The sequence below is a fragment of the Mixophyes fleayi genome, chromosome 6, assembly GCF_038048845.1.
Source record: "Mixophyes fleayi isolate aMixFle1 chromosome 6, aMixFle1.hap1, whole genome shotgun sequence".
Classification (NCBI taxonomy): domain Eukaryota; kingdom Metazoa; phylum Chordata; class Amphibia; order Anura; family Limnodynastidae; genus Mixophyes; species Mixophyes fleayi.
Window position 1 is genome coordinate 93,849,658 of NC_134407.1, and position 24,026 is coordinate 93,873,683.

At 36.5% G+C, this 24,026-nt stretch overlaps 1 protein-coding gene across 2 annotated transcripts in view; it reads left to right on the plus strand.

The window, feature by feature from the left end:
• UNC5B (unc-5 netrin receptor B) overlaps window positions 1-23,710 on the plus strand; it is a 134,959-nt gene extending 111,249 nt beyond the window's left edge. The window contains exons 3-17 of one of the 2 annotated variants that reach the window (XM_075217044.1): window positions 1,262-1,405; window positions 1,869-1,972; window positions 3,761-3,941; window positions 6,132-6,299; window positions 6,770-6,934; window positions 7,540-7,572; window positions 11,201-11,395; window positions 12,242-12,613; window positions 12,949-13,036; window positions 14,538-14,706; window positions 15,559-15,792; window positions 18,932-19,081; window positions 19,519-19,683; window positions 20,759-20,937; window positions 21,948-23,710. In XM_075217044.1, coding sequence (XP_075073145.1) covers window positions 1,262-1,405; window positions 1,869-1,972; window positions 3,761-3,941; window positions 6,132-6,299; window positions 6,770-6,934; window positions 7,540-7,572; window positions 11,201-11,395; window positions 12,242-12,613; window positions 12,949-13,036; window positions 14,538-14,706; window positions 15,559-15,792; window positions 18,932-19,081; window positions 19,519-19,683; window positions 20,759-20,937; window positions 21,948-22,113 — 2,513 coding nt within the window. In that variant the 3' untranslated portion in view covers window positions 22,114-23,710. The remainder of the gene's footprint in view (window positions 1-1,261; window positions 1,406-1,868; window positions 1,973-3,760; window positions 3,942-6,131; window positions 6,300-6,769; window positions 6,935-7,539; window positions 7,573-11,200; window positions 11,396-12,241; window positions 12,614-12,948; window positions 13,037-14,537; window positions 14,707-15,558; window positions 15,793-18,931; window positions 19,082-19,518; window positions 19,684-20,758; window positions 20,938-21,947) is intronic. The other variant, XM_075217045.1, reaches the window with a different exon arrangement.
• The last annotated feature ends 316 nt before the right edge of the window (window positions 23,711-24,026 follow it).

Consider the following 24,026-nt stretch of genomic DNA (forward strand, 5'->3'; position numbering starts at 1 on the left):
CTGAAATTATATTTATCTTGTCTTTAGGACTATGCTTAGAAGTATATATTTTTGGGATGCAGTCTGCTAGTTTTTATCTTTTAACAATAATATTCCAAGCTCACAATAGCAGATTTAGCCCAGACTGTGACTTTTAACTGCTAATCATAAAAAACAATGTATTCCATACTTGGCCTACCTTTGGAAAGTAGTATCCGGGAGAGTGGCGTGTCTAGAGGGCGGGAGGGGGATCACGGTGAATCGTGTCATTTTGGCCCCGCCCCCCACATCAAATATATCGTTTTGTCGCGGGGCCAAAATGACGCGATTCACTGCGAATTACGTCATTTTAGCCCCGCAATTTCGGGAGGCAGAGGATTTGCCAGCTCTCCCGGGAGTCCGTGAGACCGACCCGAATTTCGGGAGTCTCCCGGACATTTCGGGAGAGTTTGCAGGTATGATGTATTCCCTGTACAGATGAGAAAAACCTGAAAAGGTGCCCATCTGGCCAGCAAACATTTGGCCTAGAAGCTGCATATCCTATAGAACTAATTTGTTCCTATACTTTATTAAGGGGACCGCTTCATATAGCTGCATTTTTACTGGGCACCATAGTTCTGTGACACTATACAGGGGGGTGTGAGTCGGTGGACCAGTCAGAAGTCACGGAGTTTGGTCCTCCTGCTTAAACTCCCCTCCCCCTGGCATTTTAAATTGATGAACTGATATACTTTGCTACTTAGGTGAAAATGAAGTTTTGAGTGTATCCAGTCCTACCTCAACCATATCACGCTGCAGGATGATTTGCCAATCATGGTCCCACACAATGTAAATGTACAACGGCATCCCACAAAATATGGATGCAAGGGCGGAACGCAGAGATTGTATTGCTGGAACTTTGCACCATTGCTAATCTCCCTCTGAGCAAAACTGTGCTGTAATTTTGATTCATTCTAATTCACTGTAATAACTCTTGAATGATGCTTTTCTCAGCAATGTAAGCAGTGTTGAGGAGTGACACTGGTATATCCTGAGCATTGAGTCTAGCTGACTAATGGGCCTGAAAATCTAAAACAATGCAGTTTGCCTGAAGTAATGTCTACTACAAAGCAGATGTTTGTTTATGCCATCCAATATATCACAGTGTAACAGTCTGTCATCCGATGTATTGTATTATGCACAATGGTTCAGTTTGTCCCCCGACCCCCACCCCCGTCAAATTGTTCTGAGATCTGTTCATGTTATGGTGATTTGTATATAAACACATTACATCCTTTACCAGGCCTTGTGGTGCGGGAGGTGCAGATCGAGGTTTCCCGACAGCAGGTGGAAGAACTGTTTGGTTTGGAGGATTACTGGTGTCAGTGTGTAGCATGGAGTTCAGCTGGAACCACCAAGAGCCGTCGGGCCTATGTCAGAATAGCCTGTAAGTTTGTGTTATGTAAATTGTAGCACATTTATATTAATATAGTAAAAACATTGCAACTACACTGACAACATCACCATCTTGTGGTTGCCTTTGCACAGTTCAGTCTTACAGCAGTTTATTAACTGGTAACGTTTGCCTTGTTTCTTTTAATATCTAGATGTTCTTTTTCCAAATTTGCAAGCTCAGCTAGTTATGATCTAAAATAGGTGAATTAATATATTTCTGCATATAATGTTTGTCACTGTTATAAGCACATGAGTATTGTGGGAAACTAATTCAAATTTCAGTTAATTTAGTACATTCTTTTGCGTTTTTCACTTTTGACACTCCAAATGTTACAGCCATGCCTATGATGAAGAACTAATAAAATGATGGAATTTTAGGGAAATATTATATTGTTTTAAATTACTTATTTCAGATAGATAAAACTGAATAAATTTTACATTCATTATGCTCACAGATTTGAGGAAGAATTTTGACCAGGAACCTTTGGGCAAAGAAGTGCCACTGGAACAGGAAGTGTTACTTCAATGTCGTCCACCAGAGGGCATTCCACCTGCTGAGGTAAGTGAACTCTACTTGATAATGTTATTAGAATTCAGCCACACATGAACAGATTTATTTTGCCAGTATTATTTTTTTTAATTTTACCAAATATTGGTATATGTGAGTATATGTGTTGGAGCACAGTGTTCAGTCAGTAAAACAGCTTGGGTCTGATTTTGTTCACGTTGGCTGTATGTGAACCTTTGACGGTTGTCTGACCACAGTGCATGGGAGCGCACAGTAATGTGGTTTTTCCCAGGGCCGCCTATAAGAACTATGGAATCACCTGACCATTTTTGATCCCAGACCCAGCTACTTTGAGAGATGGGTGTTTTGGGGTGGGTACAGCAAACAACCAGTGGGTTAGCACATAACCCCCTTTTTATCAAGTTTCTTCAAAATGTAATCCCTTGCACTAATAGCTACATAACCCTTAAAATTTGTCCCCCTTGTCTACCCCATGGGCGGCCCTGTTCCACCCAGGTTATGAACAACCGAAAAGGAGGAGTGTTTTGGCCCACTGGGTTTTGTTGATTAGGTCAATCGGCCATATTTGCCAGTGTGTGTTGTAAACTTTGCTTAAAAATGTTTGTGTATGTGTACTTATTCAAATAATACGTGTAGGTTCTACTCTGACATAGACTAGAACCTACATAGCATGGCTGAAGAAGAGAGTATGTAAACGTTAAATAAAATCATATCTCTGCCCAACAGTTGGACAGATATGAAAATCTGCACTGAGCTTTTATTATAAATGCCACTGTTATTCCTAAAACTACTGGCTGTGACTTTGGTTACAGTTAAAATGAATTGCCTCCCAAAGGAAACATTTTGTTCAGCTGTCTTACAGAAAGCAGCCATCCCAGAAATAGTTTCAACAGCTTTAGTATCCAGCAGGTGCTAACACCTACAAAGCTCTGGCAGAAACATTTCAGAAAAGAGAAGGAGGTAGATATATTAGTTCCATCCTTGCGGCTACATTAGTGGTGTGATGAATGCAACCGCATTAAGGTAGCCAGCTTCTATTATTCACCAGAATTGTTTATACGGAGCTTCTGATCGGTTATTGTGACATCTAAGGATTCATTTAACCTCTACACCTGTTCATATCCCCATGTTTGGCAATCATTGACTATGACGCCAAGCCTTGTGAAACCTCATAGGTAATGAATGCCCTTACACACACTTATATTAATTCACTAATAGCGAAGGTTCCATTGGCATGGAGCCCTTGGACATGTAAGTGTGTTGGTTTGGAATACAGTCAGTGAGACTTCTAGAGGTCCAATTAAAAGCTTAAGTGCAGTTTAATTCTCTCATTTTGGGGTGTACTGTATCTGTCATTCCGCAACACTATAACCCTACATTATATTAAACAGTGGCATTTTTTTCAGTAATGCTTTCTTTACTCTATCGCACCACTGATTTTTAAAAAAATTTTTAATGTGGTTATTATGAAACAGAAAAGATCAAATGCAGTTTTAGAGATTTTAAATTCAGCCCTCTAACTACTTAGTTTGAATGACAGAAGCCATTACTTTCCTACTTTTAAGGGTTATTGCACAGGGTATCTGCATATTTAGCTTCTGTATAAAGAGCTACTCGTACTGCAAAATGAATATGAATTGCTTAGTGACATATTTAACCTTTTCAATCATTAGCAATCATCTCTACGGCTACTAAAGTTCAAAGATGACTAATTGTTGTTGGTATTGCATTCGCTGCTAAATTCTCTTTTTAATTATATGTCATCTGAATGTCTCTTTTTTTTTTTTTTCTTCCTGAACCCCCCCTTCTCCTCACTAGGTGGAGTGGTTAAGAAATGAAGACATTATTGACCCTACACAAGACACTAATTTCCTAATAACAATTGACCACAACCTCATAATTAAGCAAGCCCGGCTGTCAGACACAGCAAACTACACGTGCGTTGCTAAGAATATAGTTGCCAAGCGCAGGAGCACCACAGCAACTGTCATTGTTTACGGTAACTCATTTTTTTAGTATGCATTAGGCAAACACCTATTAGAAATAAACTCATCTTACAGGCAACATTTTCTATATTGTCTATTATTGGAACTGTTATAATTTAGTTATATCTTTTAATGTTTAGAGTGTTCTTTTTGAATTATGATTTTGCAGTGATTCTTGCAAAGGGCTGCATATTGCTAATCTTGTTTACCATAAGACACCTTTTAGCAAAAATAATAAGCCTTATCTCATATTTTATTTTTATTAATTTTTGAGTTTTATAATAAATTGCTGAATTTTCAGGCTATAGAACCCAAATATTGCCAAGTAGTAAATAATAAAGAATACATGGTCAGAATGATAAAACCATAAAATAGTGAATTCAATGGAACTCACATTTGAGAGTTGAACATTCAGGTATAAAAAGAATATCTAAAGGGTGTGGCCATCTTTGGTCTATTTGATAAAGCAGGAGAGTGTATTGAGATTTACCTGTACCTGAAGACTCTTCAGTGTGAGAGGGATGACATGAGGCCTCTACATCTGCTTGTCAAACCGTAGTTGGAATGGATTTTTAAATCCTCTGTTACAGTTGATGCTGCATTCGGGTCCAGACTTTTATAGAAGACTGAGGAGAATATCTTTCAGCTGCTGGTATCCTTAGCTCACACAAGCAAAAATAATATAGATATCCAGAATTGTCCAGCACACAAACATAGTCTGTCTGTAATCCCAAACTTGTACCTGACATGTTTAAAACACAAAAACAAAAAAAAAACTGCAGTCAGTTTAATTCTATAACCCTATTACCCAACCCAAACTGCCATGTTGGACTGTTTCAGCGTCAATGTTTCAGGGAAATTGGCTAAATAAAACCATAAACATTAGCTATGTTGGTCTCTGTATTTTCTGTCATCCACTGAGGGACACTGGACCATGGAGGTTGAGTATTAACACCTGTCCCCTGGCTATATAAAATGGGACAATTAGGACAAGAGGTGCTTGCCCCTAGTGATAAGAGGCTTTCTCCTTTCAGTTCTTTGCAAGCTTCTGGGAAGTGTTCTCGAATTAAGAGCAGTGCAGAACACTGTAGCTCAGGGTCACCTTCTGTCACAGAAAAATCCAATACAGATTCAATTAGACAATGCCACTGCAGTGGCATACATCATCATCAGGTATATACAAATAACTCTATTACAATAAACTTCAAGAATTACTACTGGTTCCCTCTAATGGCTTCCCAGACCCAAAAAAGGGTAAAACAGGAAGAAGTGCAGTTGTGGTACCAGTCTGGTGAAGCTGGTCATAGCAGAGATTAGCACAGCTGACTTTAATGGTGTAATCAGTGAGCGCCTTGTGGATGGAGCAACATGGGGCTTCGGCTGAGCAGTTAGGACAGGCAGCCACGTGGGGTTCCGTGCATACCTCTACAAGACTAAGGATCTCACTCTATACCCCATGGTCCAGTGGCCCCCTAGGGCTAACAGAGATTTTTTATACTATACGTGCTTTTCCTTTTTTATTTCAAATTTAGAGACCGACTTTGACTTTTATAAAAATTGAGGGAAATGAAAGCCTACACAATCCATTATGCGCACTTTATTATCTATGTTTAATATTTGCATAGAATATATTTAAAGCCACAATCTTCTCAGGAACAATAGCCAATAATCTACATGACAGGCAACATATTTGTTCCTTTTAAATATGGGGCAACTTAATGACTGCCCTAAGATCAATATGTTCACTTTTATTCAAAAGTAATCACGAAACTTTGATTGTTAAATGTTTTTCTGCACAGCAAAGCTTGCAATTCAAGTGGCAGATGTCTGTGGCAATAAAACTAAAGACCGCTTTTCAGCTCTCTGCGTAGTAAATTAATTACATCTGCTTATAATTAAATAACCATAGCACCTGTTAATGGAGTTTGTGTGCCAACTCTACCCAGCCGACAGTGGGTGGCATACATTTTTCCAGGCTGGACCTCATCTTACCAGATGGTTATAAATATTTTCAAGTCATTAGTTAAGATAACTATTATTTTTCTCTCCTGATTTTTTTCCCACTGCATGTTATCAGCATTGATATTTTTCATAAGCCATCAATCTGCTCTCTGTCCATTTATTTCTCATTAAAAAAAACAAAACTGTTTTACAAAATGGCTGCTTGTTACGGTGAACTATATTTTCTGTTTCTTCCTGCTTAGTGAATGGAGGATGGTCTTCTTGGTCCGAATGGTCCCCATGTAACAACCCATGTGGCCGGGGTATACAAAAGAGGACACGAATGTGTACGCATCCAACCCCCCTCAATGGTGGCTCTTTTTGTGATGGTCAACCGTTTCAGAAACTAACGTGTACCACTATGTGTCCAGGTATTTGTGCATTTTTACACCTTTCTTTGAGCTTTCATATCTTAGCAGAACGTATAATATTATGCATTTTATGTGCTGTAGTACATCTGTGGAGCACTTCTGCCTTTATATAGGTCAATATGAGAGCTCCAACCAGCTTTCACCATTTCATTTGTTTATTATGGACACATCATTTTAAATAAGCTTAACAGTATTTTATTATGTACTTCTGTAGTGTTTGCAAGTTGTTGCATGTTTTATTACAAAATAGTCTCAAAGTATATAATAGATTTATCTTGCAGTGTATTGATCATTTGTATGCATATTTTATAAGTGATATATGAATAGTATATTTGTTAATAATGTGTTTTCTCTTGCCACCACTGAATCTTAAAGCTTTGTGGCAATCACTGGCATGGTTGCAGTCCTAGACTGCAGACCCATGAGCAGTCTTTTTCTAAACTTATATCTTGCAATATTTTGGGATGCAGTTGATGGAGGCTGGACTGAGTGGAGCAAGTGGTCTGCCTGCAGCACTGAATGCACTCATTGGCGGAGCAGGGAATGTAATGCACCCACCCCTAAAAATGGGGGGAAAGATTGCAGTGGCATGATCTTAGACTCCAAAAACTGCACTGATGGCCTGTGCATGCAAAGTAAGTGTTAATTGAAATGCAAAAGTTTTGGTAAATATTGAGTTCATACTTAATGCCCATCCTTATTCTTTACAAACATTATTATGTTTCCAGCAGTATTTTACTAATTGTAGTTTACCAACATCTAGAGAATCACTTTCAATAATGCCCTTGGGTACACTAACAAGTTGTGGTGCCACAACTGTATGTAAAAAATACTAGCTAACTTATTATTAGCTAATTATTATTATTATTATTATTATTATTATTATTCACAGACTTGATCAATATGAGTCTTAAAAATATAATTGCCTTACACACTATACCTTGATGTAATTAACAATGTACTTTCTGTGGTACCAACATGGCTTGCTTGCATAATATGTAGTGAAGATTACTGATGTGAGCTATCTGGGGTCAGGACCTTTCATTTTAATGAAGTCTGTAGTAGTCTGTATCACATCACAGATCTAACAGTTGTATTCCATACGACTATTGCATTCCATATTCATATAATCTATGCTTTTTTTGTTGACTTTTTTTTCTTTTCATCGCTATCCATTGTGTTCATTCAACTTTATTTTTATCATTACAACTAATTTCATTTTGGTTTTTGTTTCTAACAGACAAGAGAGTCTTAGGTGAGCCAAAAAGCCATTGTAAGTTTCATTTAATCATTTTCACTTTTTTGTTCATCTTTTATTCTCTGTTTGCACATTTTGCATGTCTGACCACTATAGTATCACGCGGTCAACAACAGTGGGACACAATTTTTTATTTTTTTTTATAGATAGTCTGTTTTTATTGAAAATGGAACAGTGTATACATATGTATATAACAGTATAAACACAATTGAACAGCATTATTAGCAGTTTGTTAAATAACGTTCAAGTAGTTTAGATCACCCGTAAGGTGGTTCGTTCATTGAACTGAGAAGATAAACAACAAGTTCTGCTGCAGAACTGTGGAAAATGTGAATGAACACACCAAGACATGTGTAGTTTCTTAACTACTCTATTGGATAGGAGTTATAGAGAGAAAGGGAAAGCAAAGGCAGGGGGTTGTGCTTCGTTTATTCCGCAGGGTGTACAATGTGGTGTCTTTGAATGCCATCCACTCAAACCGTCGTAAGTAGTATACTCTATAATTATCAACTGAGGAGTAAATCCTGTCATTCATTGACATATAAAAGTTCAAACCATTCTTTGATAGAAGGGGTCTATTGGGGATATATAGTGGACCGGTATCGCAGTCTTTGCTGCGTTACTGAGGTACTTTACAGTACATTTTTTTACATTGGGAAATGGGCAATTTGATTAAGTAGCCATTATTTCGGACAATTAGGTAACTCCCACAATTGCTTTGAAGATAAGTAAAACTGGGGGCACAATTTTTTAAGAGGCAGTACAGTTCCATTACCCATGTCTTCTGGTGCTTCAGATTTATGTGAGACGGTCACACCGTCCTGAGAGCCAGCATGTTTGTCCTGACTCCCAGGAAGCTGGGACACATGTCTGTGCGCAGCAATTGAAGGTGTTGTCAGGGCAGAGGGGCTTAGGTTGGGTGCACCTGCCCCAAGTGGCGTAACCAATGACTCCAAAGCAGCGTGCCCATGCCCCCTTTTTGTGTGCACAATGCATGCATGTCTCCATTTGCAGGAGGTATGGGTTTACAATCTAAACATACCCCTGTAGTTTGTTTTTAAAATAGGGTTGATCAAATTAGAATGGTGCTTTTAACATTAAAAAATAGCAAGACAATTTTTGGTAAACACTTATACACATTAGGGGCTTCCTCTGAATACACATACACACTTTCGAAGGTACTTGCTACATTTTTCATATTGGATATATGATACTCAAAGGTTGATGAACTCTGGCATAGACAACAGCTAATCATTACATTTTTTATTTTATTGTTTTAAAATGTATTTATTGACAATTTATAGCATATGCATACTAATGACCGTAATATCAGAAAGTAATTTCATTAAAAGATTCTGAGTGTAATTATAGCAGCTACTGCAGAATCAGGGGACTTGGAAAATGTCAGTCTTCATTGTTGCCACAAAGGGTTTATAAAGGAGAAATATATTAAAATCTATAAGATATTTACATAACTGGTATTAGGTATTAGTGGGATATCATAAGTAAATCCTTCTCCCCAAGGCTGCTTAAAAGGCATCCAGCATTTAGGCTTTTACAGTGGGTTCTCCAAATGCAGAATGTTGTTAAACGTTACGCTGCCTTTATGCAAAACAAAGCAACTGGTTCCCAGGAATGAAGTCTGCTTTTTGTTTCCTTGCTCCTGATGACTGGTGTAATTCAGGCAGGCAGCATGTTGTCTACTGAGAACAGGCAGTACACAGGAAAGTTCACAGGTAGCATCAGCATCGGACCCCATGTTAGTAACCATTGGGATCGGGGTTTACTTAGGATATTCTTTAAGATAATTTCACAAAATTACAAATTTGAGGCAGGTTTGCAAATTAAACCAATAAACATTAGTGGGGAAAATCTGATGCCAATCACCTGTGTTAAATCAGTAGATTCTACAGCACCTTTCTGCCATTTTTGAACCACTGAATGATAGTGCGATTAAACTGAGGGTATTTTGTTTTATTTAAGACACATGGCATGACCTTATCCTGATAATGCTAAAGTCAACAGCCCTCCTGTTAATTCCAAAGGCAAGAGTTTGATTTTATATTGATAAAAATCCGTTTTACATTTACTGTAAGAAGGTTGTCCTTGAGGTTTCTCCTAGAAGGGAAGCAGCCATATGTTTTTAACAGACAAATGCCTCTTGATACGTTTTGAATTTGACCATAGGGAATGCTGCAAGCTTAGAATATCGGGAAGGACACTAGAAGAATGATCATTTGTAGTTGAGAAAAGATCTGGAATTTTCTGTTTGTAGAAAAGAATTGCAATACTGTAAAATGGTTTATTACTCAAACTGATTTAAAGAAACACACAGAGAATATTAATCCAGAAGATCTATTATTATTCATGGCCGTTAGCAATTTAATGTTTAAAATGACTTTGTCATTCTATAATCATTTATAAAGAATGTTTGACATAAGCTGAAACATTTAACATAGATTCTATTCTGTTTTGATAACTTGGTGATGGCACTTGTTCAACAAATTAAGTAGACAATATATGACAGTGTCAATATATGCTTCTTACTGCTTTGTATTAGTTTGACTCCTGCATGTACTCCTTGCTTTGCACAAGGCAGTAAAATATGTTGATGCTATTTAAGTCATTAATAATAATTCTCCCAGTATTCAAATGTTCATAGATCGGCAGCAAAAAATCATTGCTAGGGCATGTGATTATAATTTTAGGTTGTTTTCCCCCAAACCTTGAGTATTTGAACCATTTGGATGCTGAGCATGGGGTCACAATAGCCCATAGTTGAGGTTTTAAGAGAATTTTTTTTTTTGGGGGGGGCGAGGTAATTCTCACACCCACCAAGGTTGTAAGCATTGGGACCCCTCCTTAGTGTATAGAGAGGGGATAATATGAGAAATGTTTTTTGGGTGGACATCCTTTTAAAGGACCAGTCCTCTCTAGCCTTTGTTTTCATATCTACATTTATATTGTCTACCTTGTATGTCCCTGTTTTATGGTAGTTCTGTTTTCACTACTGTGCGGCACTGCGGAGCCCTGTGGCACCTTACAAATCTACAATAATAAACCTATAGTACAATTTGACTTAAATAGGGTAACAATAACACTCACAAATATGAATGTAAAAGTTTCAAGAGTTGATCAGAATGGGAGATTTCTGTGATCTTAGGGGGGGAAGGGGGACATGGCAATGTAAATAAAATGTCAGACCTCTTCAATTCTATCAAGGTTTTGGTACTTTTACATAATTTATGTTTTAGCTTTTTATTAGCTTGTTTATATAAGGCAACTTAATTGCTATTTTGTAATTGGCATTGTTTATGGTGTTCTAAAATTAAACAGGGCTTTTTACATACCTACCCTATGGCTTGCCATTGTTGAACTTTGCAATCCTGATTATCATGTAGAATAGTAATTTAATGTGTTTTATTGCCTTGATTATGTCCATTAGCATGGACATAACATCTGTTCTATATAAAAAGAGCATATATAAATACATTGTTCTTTATATCAGTCATGTCCAACAGAAAGATTCCTTTGCTATAATGCAAATGTTAAGTTTGTCATCCAGTTCTACAGTGTCTACTGATTGAGTGTTTATTAGGCAATCGTCTGTAATTTGCATAGTGATGTTTTGTTTTCTCTTTAGTGTTGGACTCAACAGGAGACGTTGCTCTCTATGCTGGCCTAGTTGTTGCCGTTTTCATTTTCATTGTTATACTCATGGCCGTGGGCATAGTTGTGTACAGGCGCAACTGCCGGGATTTTGACACAGACATCACAGATTCCTCAGCTGCCCTTACAGGAGGCTTTCACCCGGTAAACTTCAAGACTTCGAGGCACGGTATGGCTAATGTGCTTGACACCTTCACCTTCCCATTACTGTGCATGCTCATTAACTGTCATCTTCTGAGGAGCTGGCAGATGGTCTTCATAACAAAACAGATGAGGCTTATAACGACAATTTCTCATTCAGGGAATTGTAATTACTGACTGTATGTTTTTATAATTACAGTATACACCTCTGACATTTATTTAAAATATACCAAATGTAATCTTAAATAATTTTTTATTTTTATCATTCTTCAGCCAACAAAAATTCTAAGTGATCATATTTAATTTGAAATTCATGTTTATGTGGATTTGTTTAGTAAACAATGTTGATTTGTACTTGTTCAGAATTAGGCTGTGTATATTAAAGTGTGTGTATTTATATAAGCTAGTTATTCAGTAGGCCATTCAGTTTGTTTTCTCTAGCAGGGATAACTGATACAACGGAACTTAACTGCAGTTGTAGGGGCCAATTCAATTCTTAATGATGTCCTGTTGGAGCCTTATGCCATGAGACACACACGGGATGGGCAGTTGCTGATTCTTCTACGAGACAAGATCAGTGACGTTTTGGGTGCCAGTAATACCCAAAAATTTGAACAGCTGCACATCATGCGAAAGTTCTTGTAGGACCTTGCGCTGAATTGAATTCTCCCCTTAGATTATGCTTCCCTGCTAATAAAAACTATTAAAGTTAAATAAAAGAAACTAGATTTCATTATACCATGAATCTAGAGCTTTGATTTCTGATTCAGCAACAATGGTTCTACAGCTATGTGTTCATTTAACCCTACAGTTAGTCAAAATTGACCAACTCATGACATTTTACTGTTGGTTTTTTTTTTCCTTATTTTTGTAGACAATTCCCACTTGCTTCACCCGTCAATGCAGCCAGACCTTACAGCCAATGCTGGACTATATCGAGGGCATATGTATGCCTTGCAAGATTCTGCTGACAAAATCCCCATGACTAACTCTCCATTGTTGGATCCACTCCCAAACTTAAAGATTAAAGTTTACAATTCTTCTCCATTGGGGTCATCTCCTGGGATACATGAAGACCTGCTTGGTACAAAGCCTATAGGAACATATCCATCAGACACCAACATCATTAATGCCAGAAATAAGACCATAAGTAACCAGCATCTCCTGACATTACCTCGTGACTCCAGTAACAGTGTGACAGGGTCTTTCGGGAGCCTTGGAGGCAGACTGACATTCCCAAACACAGGTGGGCTGCTCATTTACACCTCACTCATCTCTCTGTTCGCATTAGTTATCAATGTTTAGCAAAGCACTGTGGCAATAACAGTACAGACTAATATGAAGTGATAGGGCATCATAAAAACAGGTCACATTTTCCCCCCGTGCACAATATTATTTATTGTATTCTGTTGTGCTATTGTATATGCCGAAAGCAACATAAGCCCCTGGTTTCATTTGGTTGTTTTTTTTCTTATGTAAATGTACACTTTCACAGTCTTTGTGTAGGATGAAGTTTGATGTATCTGGAAGCCTTTGAATTGCACCTATGTTACCAATGAATAAAAATGTTTTGTTTGACAGGAGTGAGCTTGCTGATACCACATGGAGCAATACCACAGGGAAAATACTATGAAATGTATTTGATGATAAACAAGAGAGAAAATACAGTGTAAGTATATTATGTGTATTATTTCTGTAGCTGTAATAATGGAGGCTGGATCCACGGGCATACACTCAGATCCATAGTTGCAGATTTACAAAGTGTAATAGTCAAGAGTTGATTGATTATACTTTTTAAAAAGAAAAATTGGAGGTGTTGCCCATAGCAACCAATCAGATATTCTAGCTATCATTTTCTAGAATGTAATAGATAAATGATAGCTAGGACCCGATTGGCGGCTATGGTCAACAATTCCATTTTTTTTTTTTTTTTTTTTTTTTTATAAAAGGTTTGATAAATCTAATCAATGTTGTATAAATTCTTATGTCCTAAAACTTTCAAGTTTCCCAACTCTAGTATTTCACAAATTCAAACAGGATTTAGTGATCATACGAATATTTAGTCTCATCAGTGTATATTGAATTATCAGATAAAAGATGCAACAATCCAATATGACGAAATGTAGATAGGGAACATTGACTGATCATTAAACAGAGGGAAATATGTATCCATCCTGGGACAGAGCTTCCAATAGGAGGTTGTCCCTGCGATGATTTCACTTACCTTGAAACTCCTGTTCTCTCTGGTCACTATGGCAACGTTGTTTTGCGCATGCGCAGAGACATACATGTGATAGTGACCGGAGGGAAGAACAGTTAAGCTGCGGTAAGGGATCCGAAGAACCCTCTCCCCATAGGCTTCAAAGGCTAATGCCATCTTCAGATTGGCGTTCAGACAGTGTTCGATATTGTGGACATGGTCCAAAAATCTTTGTTTTTTTTCGTCATTTAACAAGTTCCGAAAATTAAAGTCCCCATAGAGGACTGCTTTAGCGAACGTAAAGAGCAAGGCAACAGCAGATATCTGATATTTGCTGCAATCCCTTAGTTATAAATAACTCTGAACCTCAATATTGCGGTTTAAAGGTAAAACAACATTAATAAATGGGCCCCTGAAGCTGATTGAGATCTGTGAATTATAATTGTGCTATAAAGTCCCACCCTCCTGCATTGTACATGTGCTGCAAACAAACTAGACAGATTACAGGACAAAATTGATACACAGTTCAGTATATAATTATTAAGAAATAATTATTGGATTGTTTATAATAGAATCCAAACTCAGATGGACAGCCACGTAAATGCAGTGACATAAATGGAGGTAGATACAGGTGTGGCGATCTTCTTGTAGTGTCACTTGCACTGAATAGGTTTGGCAAATGTTAAATTATGGAAAACTGATATATTCCCTTACATAGCTATAACTGTTTCTAAATGGCACGCTAGAATACTTTTAATACTATGTACAATACATCACACATGAATAAAAGATGAAGAGCATATATTTTAAAGTGCATATATTAGCATGTACAAACTTAATGTGGTTTCTACAGTATAGTGAGAATGAATATATCCTGTAATGATAACTTTCTGATATGCTAAAATTCTTCATATTTCTTGAAATGTTCAAATAATAGAAGGGATTAGATATCACTCTCCCTTTCCTTTAGACTACCTTCAGAGGGGACACAGACCATTTTGAGTCCTATGGTAACCTGCGGGCCCACTGGACTTCTGTTATGTCGGCCAGTCATTTTGACCATTCCCCACTGTGCTGATATCACGACATCAGACTGGATTTTACAACTGAAGACTCAGTCTCACCAAGGAAGCTGGGAGGTAGGAAAGCATCAGTAGATGAGAACACCAAGAATGTAAAAGTTTAGTGGTAAATGTATCAAGCTGCAGGTTTAAAAAAGTGGAGATGTCGCCTATAGCAACCAATCAGATTCTAGTTATTTATTTAGTACATTCTACAAAACAGCTATAATCTGATCGGTTGCTATAGGCAACATCTCCACTTTTTTAAATCCACAGCTTGATAAATTCACCCCTGTATAGTGATCAAATATTTTCCATGGTAATAAAGAGAACATACAATTTTATGTAGGATGGTACTCATAAATATAAAATAATATAGAATAAAAATAGATGCTTACTTTCTCTTAGATCTCTTAGGCCTATCCACATTTTTGTGCTCCATAATTTAAATGCACAAAAAATACATTAAACCAGGATGGTTTCTTATGGTTTCCCACTCACCACCATGTTCTAAAACGGTAACCTCAAAATTTAGAACATGGCACACCCTATTTCTCATACATATTACATGTATAGATTTCTGAATAGATTATATTAGTAAAGTACAAAGCTTGTGAAGGCATCCCTAACACATGTATAAAGCGAGCATTTCCATGTGTTGTTCCCCACTTCCTAGCACACGTGTGAGAATGAGCCCTCAATGTTTGTTGTAGAGCGCCCTCTAGTGGTATATTCAGAAAATTGGGCTTCAAACATTTTCATTATTAAGAATTCATTGGTATTGATATGTCTTCCCAGACAGCAGCGTTGATAATACTGACAACTAAAAAAATATATATATTTTTTTAATTTGTTACATCTATTTTGAAAAAAAAATAAAATACATGCATTTGTTAGCTAAACACTTCAATGTTTTTTGATATTTTTCAGGAGGTTGTGACATTAAATGAAGAGACGCTCAACACACCATGTTATTGCCAGCTAGAAGGCCAGTCCTGTCACATTTTACTTGACCAGTTGGGCACCTATGCTTTTGTTGGGGAGTCTTATTCCAGGTCTGCTATTAAGAGGCTCCAGCTGGCTATCTTTGCACCTATTCTCTGTACATCTCTTGAATACAACCTCAAAGTCTACTGCTTAGAAGACACACCTGATGCATTAAAGGTATCTAACAAATATTTTTTTGCCATTTTGTTCCCTCTCCACACGATGAATGCTATTGCATAATGAGTCGGAGAGGAGCTAGTATTTAAAGTGCCGGTCTGACATCACGCTTAACCTTGGATTAAATGTTTGCATTATTTTTTTTTTTTAGACAGGAAAAAAAGCTAATATAGTAAATACACAATACGATTTCGTTCCACAAATTATCAAAAAAAATGGCGTAACATGCAAAGCCACAAACACACACCTAGATTTCGCAGTAATACTGGATAAATAAAATTTGGCATCTGCAGTCACTTGAGAAGGTCCGTAAGATGTATCCATAAAGTTATAACGATATGCGATAAGAAAAAGACTACAATTTTAATGCCAAAGAGGTGGGTCCTTTTGAAGGTATGGTCTAAAACATATATAGAAGTGTCCTGCTGTACTTAAAATCTAGCAGGTTGCATTGAAGTTTATTGAACTGTGAATTGCTGTCTTCTCCCAGTAAGAGTATACTTTCATGTAAAAGAAGTCTCCATAGAAGCAAATGCCCCAAGATGCACACTGTTAGGAATGTGTTTACTCAGGAATAACACTATAATAACATTATCATTGATTCAACAGCTCAGTAATTTCATTAACTAAGACTTTTCTGACCGGCTGAACAAAGTACACAGTTGAAGCATTTCTGGATTCATGTGAAGTGTTTCAGTGGCTTATCAACTTAAAGCAGCTTTCCCAGTTAATCGGTTATTTTTTAATGACCACATGTTGATTCCCCTTAGTGAAGCCCCAGGACAGCACGCTGGAAGAGTATCCTGGGCTCCTCCATGATTCAGGCTTATCACTGGGCTATGCAGTCACACACCCTAAGAGACAAATAGTGTGTGTGTGTTGGTTGGGGGTGGGGTTGCAGGTGGGGGCAGATCAATGCAGCAGTATTTCCAGGGCTCCTGTGAGAGTAACAGTGGGTTAGGTAATTCTTGTTGTGATTGCACAGTTTTAATAATTCCAACAAAAAGGTTATCCAGGATATAATGTCATCTGATAGTGGCAGACAGTTCCTTTAATTTTGGTCCAATACAAATTTGATTTGTTTTTGTAAAATACAGAGTTATAAATATTTTGCAGCAATTGGTGACGGTATTAACATTTATTAAACAAATAAGCAAAATAAAAGCATAATTTAAGATTGATCCAAATGTACAGTAACTTATAAAAGTTTGTGTTTTTGGTTTGAACAAAGTACAAAATTAATTGTATTGTTGTTTTAATGTGGCCTACACTACAACATTATTAATTATATTAACTTGAGCTTGATTTAATAATGTAAACCGTTTATATTTTTACAGCAGTTGGAGTAAACTTGGGTAACCTCAAAAATGAGCTAGCTAACTGTATACATCAGTCACAAAATGGGTTTATGTTGGGACATTAATTAGCAGACCTATCATAAATGCTGAGCTCAAACACTTGTTTCAATACTTAAAAGAGCTTGCTATATAAAAGTACCAAACTATTTCCAATTTTAATATTTTAAATGTTTAAATGACTCTTATTAAAGCAAACTTGTACTTGTCTTACATTTTAGTTCTCAGGTAATTAGTGTTCTCAGCAAGCTTCCATAGTGTTTAAAGGGCAAAAAAAAGTAATTAGTTTTAGTACTTAAGTATTACACACTAGTGAGGGAATTTCTTCCTAATGACCTCAGCCGGTAGTTTAAGCAAACAAACTAACTAGGAGATTACTTTGATAAATATGTCAGGTTGCGTTTTTCAGCTTCCTGTACTTGTTTTCTAGGACATATTTGTAGAGGCAGCCAGTTCTAAGGATTTCTAATTAACATAAATAATGACATTCTCTAATTACTTTTAGTGAAATAATAAAGTTTTTCAAATTTCTAAGTTATAATTTTCTTACCAAGCATTAATTATTCTGGCTTCATAATATACCTTTCTGTGTAGCATTTACCTCTATTTTAAGTAATGTTTACTTTTTACTCTCCATTTAAAAGATCACAGTGCACAAGATTAAACTGTTGTCTGCAAAGTTGACTTTTTTAAAAAGTTGAAATGTTTGACAGTGGTTACAAACATTTAATATCCAGTAGTTCAAGGTTTCTGTTTCATTGCTCTATAACACTTTATAGTTTGTAATAGGATTTCCCAACCGCTTTATTACCGTATACACGCACTTATTTCTGTCATTGTATGTGCTTTAGTTTGCGCTAATACAAATGATGGAAAATCTATATTAAATGTTTGGAGATACTTGTGTCCTAGAGCATCAATGTTCGTGTTTTGCGTGTGATGGTACTCTATGCTTGTTGGCTGGGCACACTTATATGAGCTCTCCTCCAGTATCCTTAATCTTTTCACAAAAAATGTCACTCCCCAACTAATTTGGTAGTTCCAGAGAGGGTTACCATCTTATTCCCTGTTGTGACCAGAAGTAGGCAGTGAGGTTGATTAAATTTGATTGGACAGCTAGCTTCCTCTTTCAACCAATCATTTGCACTAAACAACCTGCCTCCAGGTCCATTCAATTCCCAAGTTCTGCAGGCTCTGCGGACTTCAAAATAATATGAGCAGTAGGTTCAGGGTGGGGATTAATATTTCTGGAAAGGCATTGCCCCATGTAATGGGATCATATTGTTTTTATAAGTGTGTTGGTGGATGAAGGAGATTATGTGAAGCAATAACTGGACTATATAGATTGATCATACAATATATGCAAATAAATTTTGTATAGAAGGTGGAGAGAAGCCAAGGAGGACCAAATCTATTGTTTTGGTCTCCATCTAGGTGAGGGAAATTCATCTGGAGAAAAGTAATGAAAAACAAGCATTTTTCAACTAGAAAAGCTCTACCTTGTGCATATTCCAATGGGGCAGGGACTGATGTGGATGAGTTCTCTGTACAGTGCTGCGGAATCAGTGGCGCTATATAAATAAATGGTGATGATGATGATATGCCAAATAATTCTCCATAGGAAAATTGTAACACTACTCATTCCACTAAAATAACCTAATTTGATCAAAACTATATTAATACAACAGATTGTGCAGTGAATCAAGACCATTACTCATTGTGTATCCTCCAATATATATATATTTGGTTTACATTAACTTTTTATCTATTCCTTTTGTGTATAGGAAGTCCTGGATTTGGAGAAGACCTTAGGAGGATATTTAGTAGAGGAACCAAAGCCACTGATGTTTAAAGACAGTTATCACAACCTGCGTCTGTCTATTCATGATATTCCTCATTCACTGTGGAGAAGCAAATTGCTAGCAAAATTCCAGGTCAGTCGGCAAAGATTGAGCACTTTGAATATATTTCCAAATTTTGTATTGTGAATTTGTGGTCACAGGATGTTGTTTTATATCAGGCTTAGGAAATATGTGGCTGCTTAAGCTTGCTTTGTTTTAGTAGTTTTAACACTACTTGAAAACTCACAGGTATAAAACATGTCGCCTGTGACACGGGTGTGTTGTCAAATCTAATTAAACATTCCTTATATCAGATCACTTCTAATTAATAATACATAATAAAATTAGTAAATATAATACATGTCTCAATAGAAGTCTTCAGTCCATATATGCTATAAGCAACTTTATAATATGGTGTGGTTACTGCACGAACAAAATTGGCCTTTTATGGTTGCTGGAAGTACAGTGAATATACAGTGAACATATATATGTTTCATTAAAATAAAGACCATGTTATCTGCTTATTTCAGGAGATACCTTTTTATCACATCTGGAGTGGAAGCCAGCGGTCATTACATTGTACCTTCACTCTGGAGAGGTACAGTCTGGCTTCTACAGAGCTCATATGCAAAATATGTGTGAGGCAGGTGGAAGGAGAAGGACAGATATTCCAGTTACATACCATGCTGGAAGAGGTGAGACCAACTGAAGAGAATCCATTGATCAGTGGCTGCTTTGTACACTTAAAAAATAAACACCAGAAAACTAACATTCACCCTCAGAGGGGGGTATTCAATTGTTGCTCCGAACCGCAAAAAAATTAGTGCGTTAAAACTATTACCGTTTATACGGTAAACTTGCGCCTAAAAACCGTTAATACGGTAGTTTACTCGCTGAATTTCATCTCGCAGCTCAGGGAGTTGCGAGATGAAATTCAGCGAGTAATTACCGTATAAACGGTAATAGTTTTAACGTACTCGTTCTTCCGGCGGCCGGAGCAACAATTGAATACGCCCCTCAGTGTCTAAATTCCTATTCATTTCTAATTCTTACATTTATAATACATCATGAACTATTTTATAATCATTGTTTGTGGCTGACAAATATGAAAAACTATGTATTTAATATACCATTATGGTACTATATTTTGGTCGATATGTTGCATAACTTCTTATTAAACATTGAAATTGTGAGTTCAACATTAATATAAAAAAATCTAAGCAACATTTCGTACCAGTTCCTATGTAGAAAATATGCATAGGTTTACAATCTTGATTTGATAGAATGTAAGGCAAACCCATAGGAAAAATTACTAGTCTCTTGAAAATAATTTGTGATTAAAAGTTTAGGCTATTATTTTATTATTACAATTATTTTAGTAATGTTTTCCCCCCTCACTAAAATGAAAGGATATTAAAACATACTAGTTTCAAAGCATATCAATTTATCATGGTTATAGAATTCTATTTTTGTTCTTGTTCGATCACTATGTGATACTGATCTGCTTATGAATCGGCTCTGCAGAACAAGAAACATATCAGCCCCCTCCTTATATTATTAAAAACAAATATACAAAGACATAGGGATATCTATGCAGAATTCCGTTAAACCATATGTTTTTCTGAACTTTTAATGGAAAACAACCCAACCGATAAAGATGGTCCCCTTTTTGTACTGTAAAACCCTCAGTTCATTTCAACCTATAACAACATATAGAAATGTAAAGTTGTGGCATGACTCTAGCAAGGTAAACAATGCTTGTCTCAACAGAATGCCAAATCGTTTGATCCATTTTGTTCACATCCTGGAAGCAATGTGACAACCCAATTAGGACCATATGCCTTTAAGATCCCCTTATCAATCCGTCAGAAAATCTGCAACAGCTTGGACGCCCCCAATTCTAGAGGAAATGACTGGAGACTTCTGGCACAAAAGCTCAGTGTGGATCGGTATGTCATTCATTACTGTAATGCAGTCAGTCATGACTTGGTCTTAGCTTCAGAATTACAGACCAGAACATTGACAAACCACATGTTTATTTGTAGCTAAAACAAAAAGCTTCTACTCTGTACTGCTGGATTTATAGGATAATTTAAATAAATAATAAACTAGAAATATTGCATTGTCAGGATTGTTGTTCAAAAATAGTATCATTTCGGAGGTTACCAAACCTCCGAAATTGCTGAAAGGATACTATTCTATTTTAAACAACATTCTTGCCAATGCAATATTTCTAGTTTATTCTGTATTATATTTTATTATAAATTGCATTATATATATTCTGTATTATATTTTATTATAAGTTGCATTATATATATTCTGTATTATTATATTTTTGGATGAAGAACAAAAGTAGATTGGATAGTACAAAACACCCTATGGGCTGGTGCCCATAGAGTATTTTGTGCTATCTAATCTACTTTTGTTCTTCACCCAAAAATATAAGAGCTCCCTCTTAGACTACTCAAATATCAATATTTCCCCCTAGTGGTCGTAATATATCAAAGTTTGGATGTGAACATTGAGTATCATTTGTTCCAATATGCAACAGCATTATCTGTTGCACCAGAAATGTTGATTTTAATTTATATATCCAAATGTAGATTCAATTTGTGGCGTTTAAAATAGTTTGTCTTGGGAGCAGTGCACATTCTTGTTTTACTGCATGTACATAGTGTTTCACAAATATCTGTACTGTAGTCCTCCCTTATGCTAATTACTTATCTAGACATCCCTAAATGATTATAATTAACTGATCTGCTGTGTAACTAGAGCTTACATTAAATGTTATTTTCTAGAACATCTTCAATGTCTTGTTCATATGTGGAGAATTCTCTCTGTCTTGGAGCAATGCATTTCAATTTAAGCCAAAGTGTTGCATTAAAGTTTACATGCATGACGGAACATAGATGTTGTATTTAAATAAGATAAATTTCAGTGTCATTTTCCCTTTCTCTAGGTATCTGAACTATTTTGCAACCAAAGCCAGTCCAACAGGGGTTATTTTGGACTTATGGGAAGCCTTACACCAGGATGATGGTGATCTCAACACACTGGCTAGTGCCTTGGAGGAGATGGGCAAGAGCGAGATGATGCTAGTCATGGCAACAGAAGGAGACTGCTGATGACCTCATAACCTTGTGGACTTGAGTCGCTAAATTTGTTGAAGGTGGTATATCTGTTTGCTGCAGAAAGCCCTTTGGTCCTGAAACAAGAGGCATTTTCTGTCCTTGTTTAAGCTGGATGACTCAGAGCTGCAGTTTCGTGGGGAGACTGAGTACTCCTTACAGTCTAATCACAACCAGCCTTAGAAATCCTTACATACTCTGTTTACAAGCCATCCAAGTGTCTAATGGAATAGCTTTTACACCACTCAACAAAATGCCAGGCAAAAGTGGAAAGCATCTTCGTTATCATGACAACTGCTGGCAGACATCTTTCATGTTACCAATCTAAGCATTTAAGACTTTGTAGTTTTAAAGCTCTTTAATTTCCTCCATCTTTGAAAATGTTATGTATTCCTTGAAAGATCATGTACAATTTGATCAAACTGCTTTTCATCCTGTCCAAGCTTGGAAAACAGCCTTACTATTAAGGCAAAAGGTTTCTTAGGAAACGCAAGTTTATTTATTATCCAGATCTTTGGATGAGTCTTTGTTTTATATGTCAATGAGTGAGTTTTCTGACAGTGTGGACCCACGTGTGTGAATGAGTCTGGCTTGCCATCTCCTTCTGGTAGAAGTTTCTAATTGTAGATGACGCTTATTTACACTCCTGAGGCCTACTGGCAGTATAATATTGTTCAACATGTGGCTGTGTATACATGTGATTAAGAAATATTCTATGTACATTTTGTTGCTTTCGTTTCTCCATTCTGCATCTCGCAAATATCTGAATAGAGATCCTACACAGCTCAGGAAAAATATTGCTGTTGGAGGGCCAACGAAAAAGGAGAAATTGAGGTTGGTTCACTTTATGCATAGCTTGTTATTTGAAGCAAATTTGAGAAATTGAAATAGATACATTTTTTGCCAAAATGCGTGGTGCGTTTATGAAATCTGGTTAATGGCTAATTGTGCAAGGAAGTGCTGTAACCTCTAGACGTTTCGTCTTTCATTTTGTAAACTGTACTAGCAAATAAGATTTCTGGTTCTTATGGGTTGCAGTATTTTTTTTCCCTGCTACCTGTGCACCAGTTTTTATTATGTCCCATATTCCCATGTTTTTGGGTTTGCTTTCTCTGTGGGAGGTTAACGTGATTGATGAAGCATTCTTTTGGTTTGAGTACATCACTGGCATACATGGATCTACAACTTGACATAGTATGTCCAGGAAATTTGTACATATTTGCATTTATACATGCCAAGCGTGAGCTGTCATTTTGGAAACCTAGCTTGAAAACCCGTTCCCATCTCCAGGCTCAGAATGTAAAGCGTGACATTTTTATTCTCTCTGTGCTACATGTGTAATTCAAAAAATCTTGCACAATGTCATAATATGAAAAAATATATAAAATGTATATGTGCTCTGCCATTGCAAAGAACCTATTATTCGGAGCATAAGTATTTTTAAAAAGAACTAGAGTCTGTGGACATCTAACGAGACCTCATCCCAAAAGCAATGAGATATATTTTTAATTTAATTGTAGTTTTCAACTCATACTTAATTTTCATTGTATGCTGGGTTCTTTCTGTGGGATTTAATTGTATTCATAAAAAAACCCAGACCCATGTCATTGTAGGATTTGAATTCTATTTTTTTCAAATAACAAAAGTTCACTTATGTACCACTAAGAATTTGTTAAAATAATGGATTAAAAGTGTTATTTTTATATTTTCATTTGTATTGCACACCAAATAGCATTTTGTATGTACTTGTCGCCACTGCTATCTGCATTAAGACTTCTGCTATATTTCTGTGGAGGAAAAGTAAGGATTTATGTTATTGTATAGGGAACATAGTTTAAACCACCACGGATTATAAGTCTTTGTATACATTTGAATTATGTATTTAAAGGAAAACTAAAGCCTAGATTTAC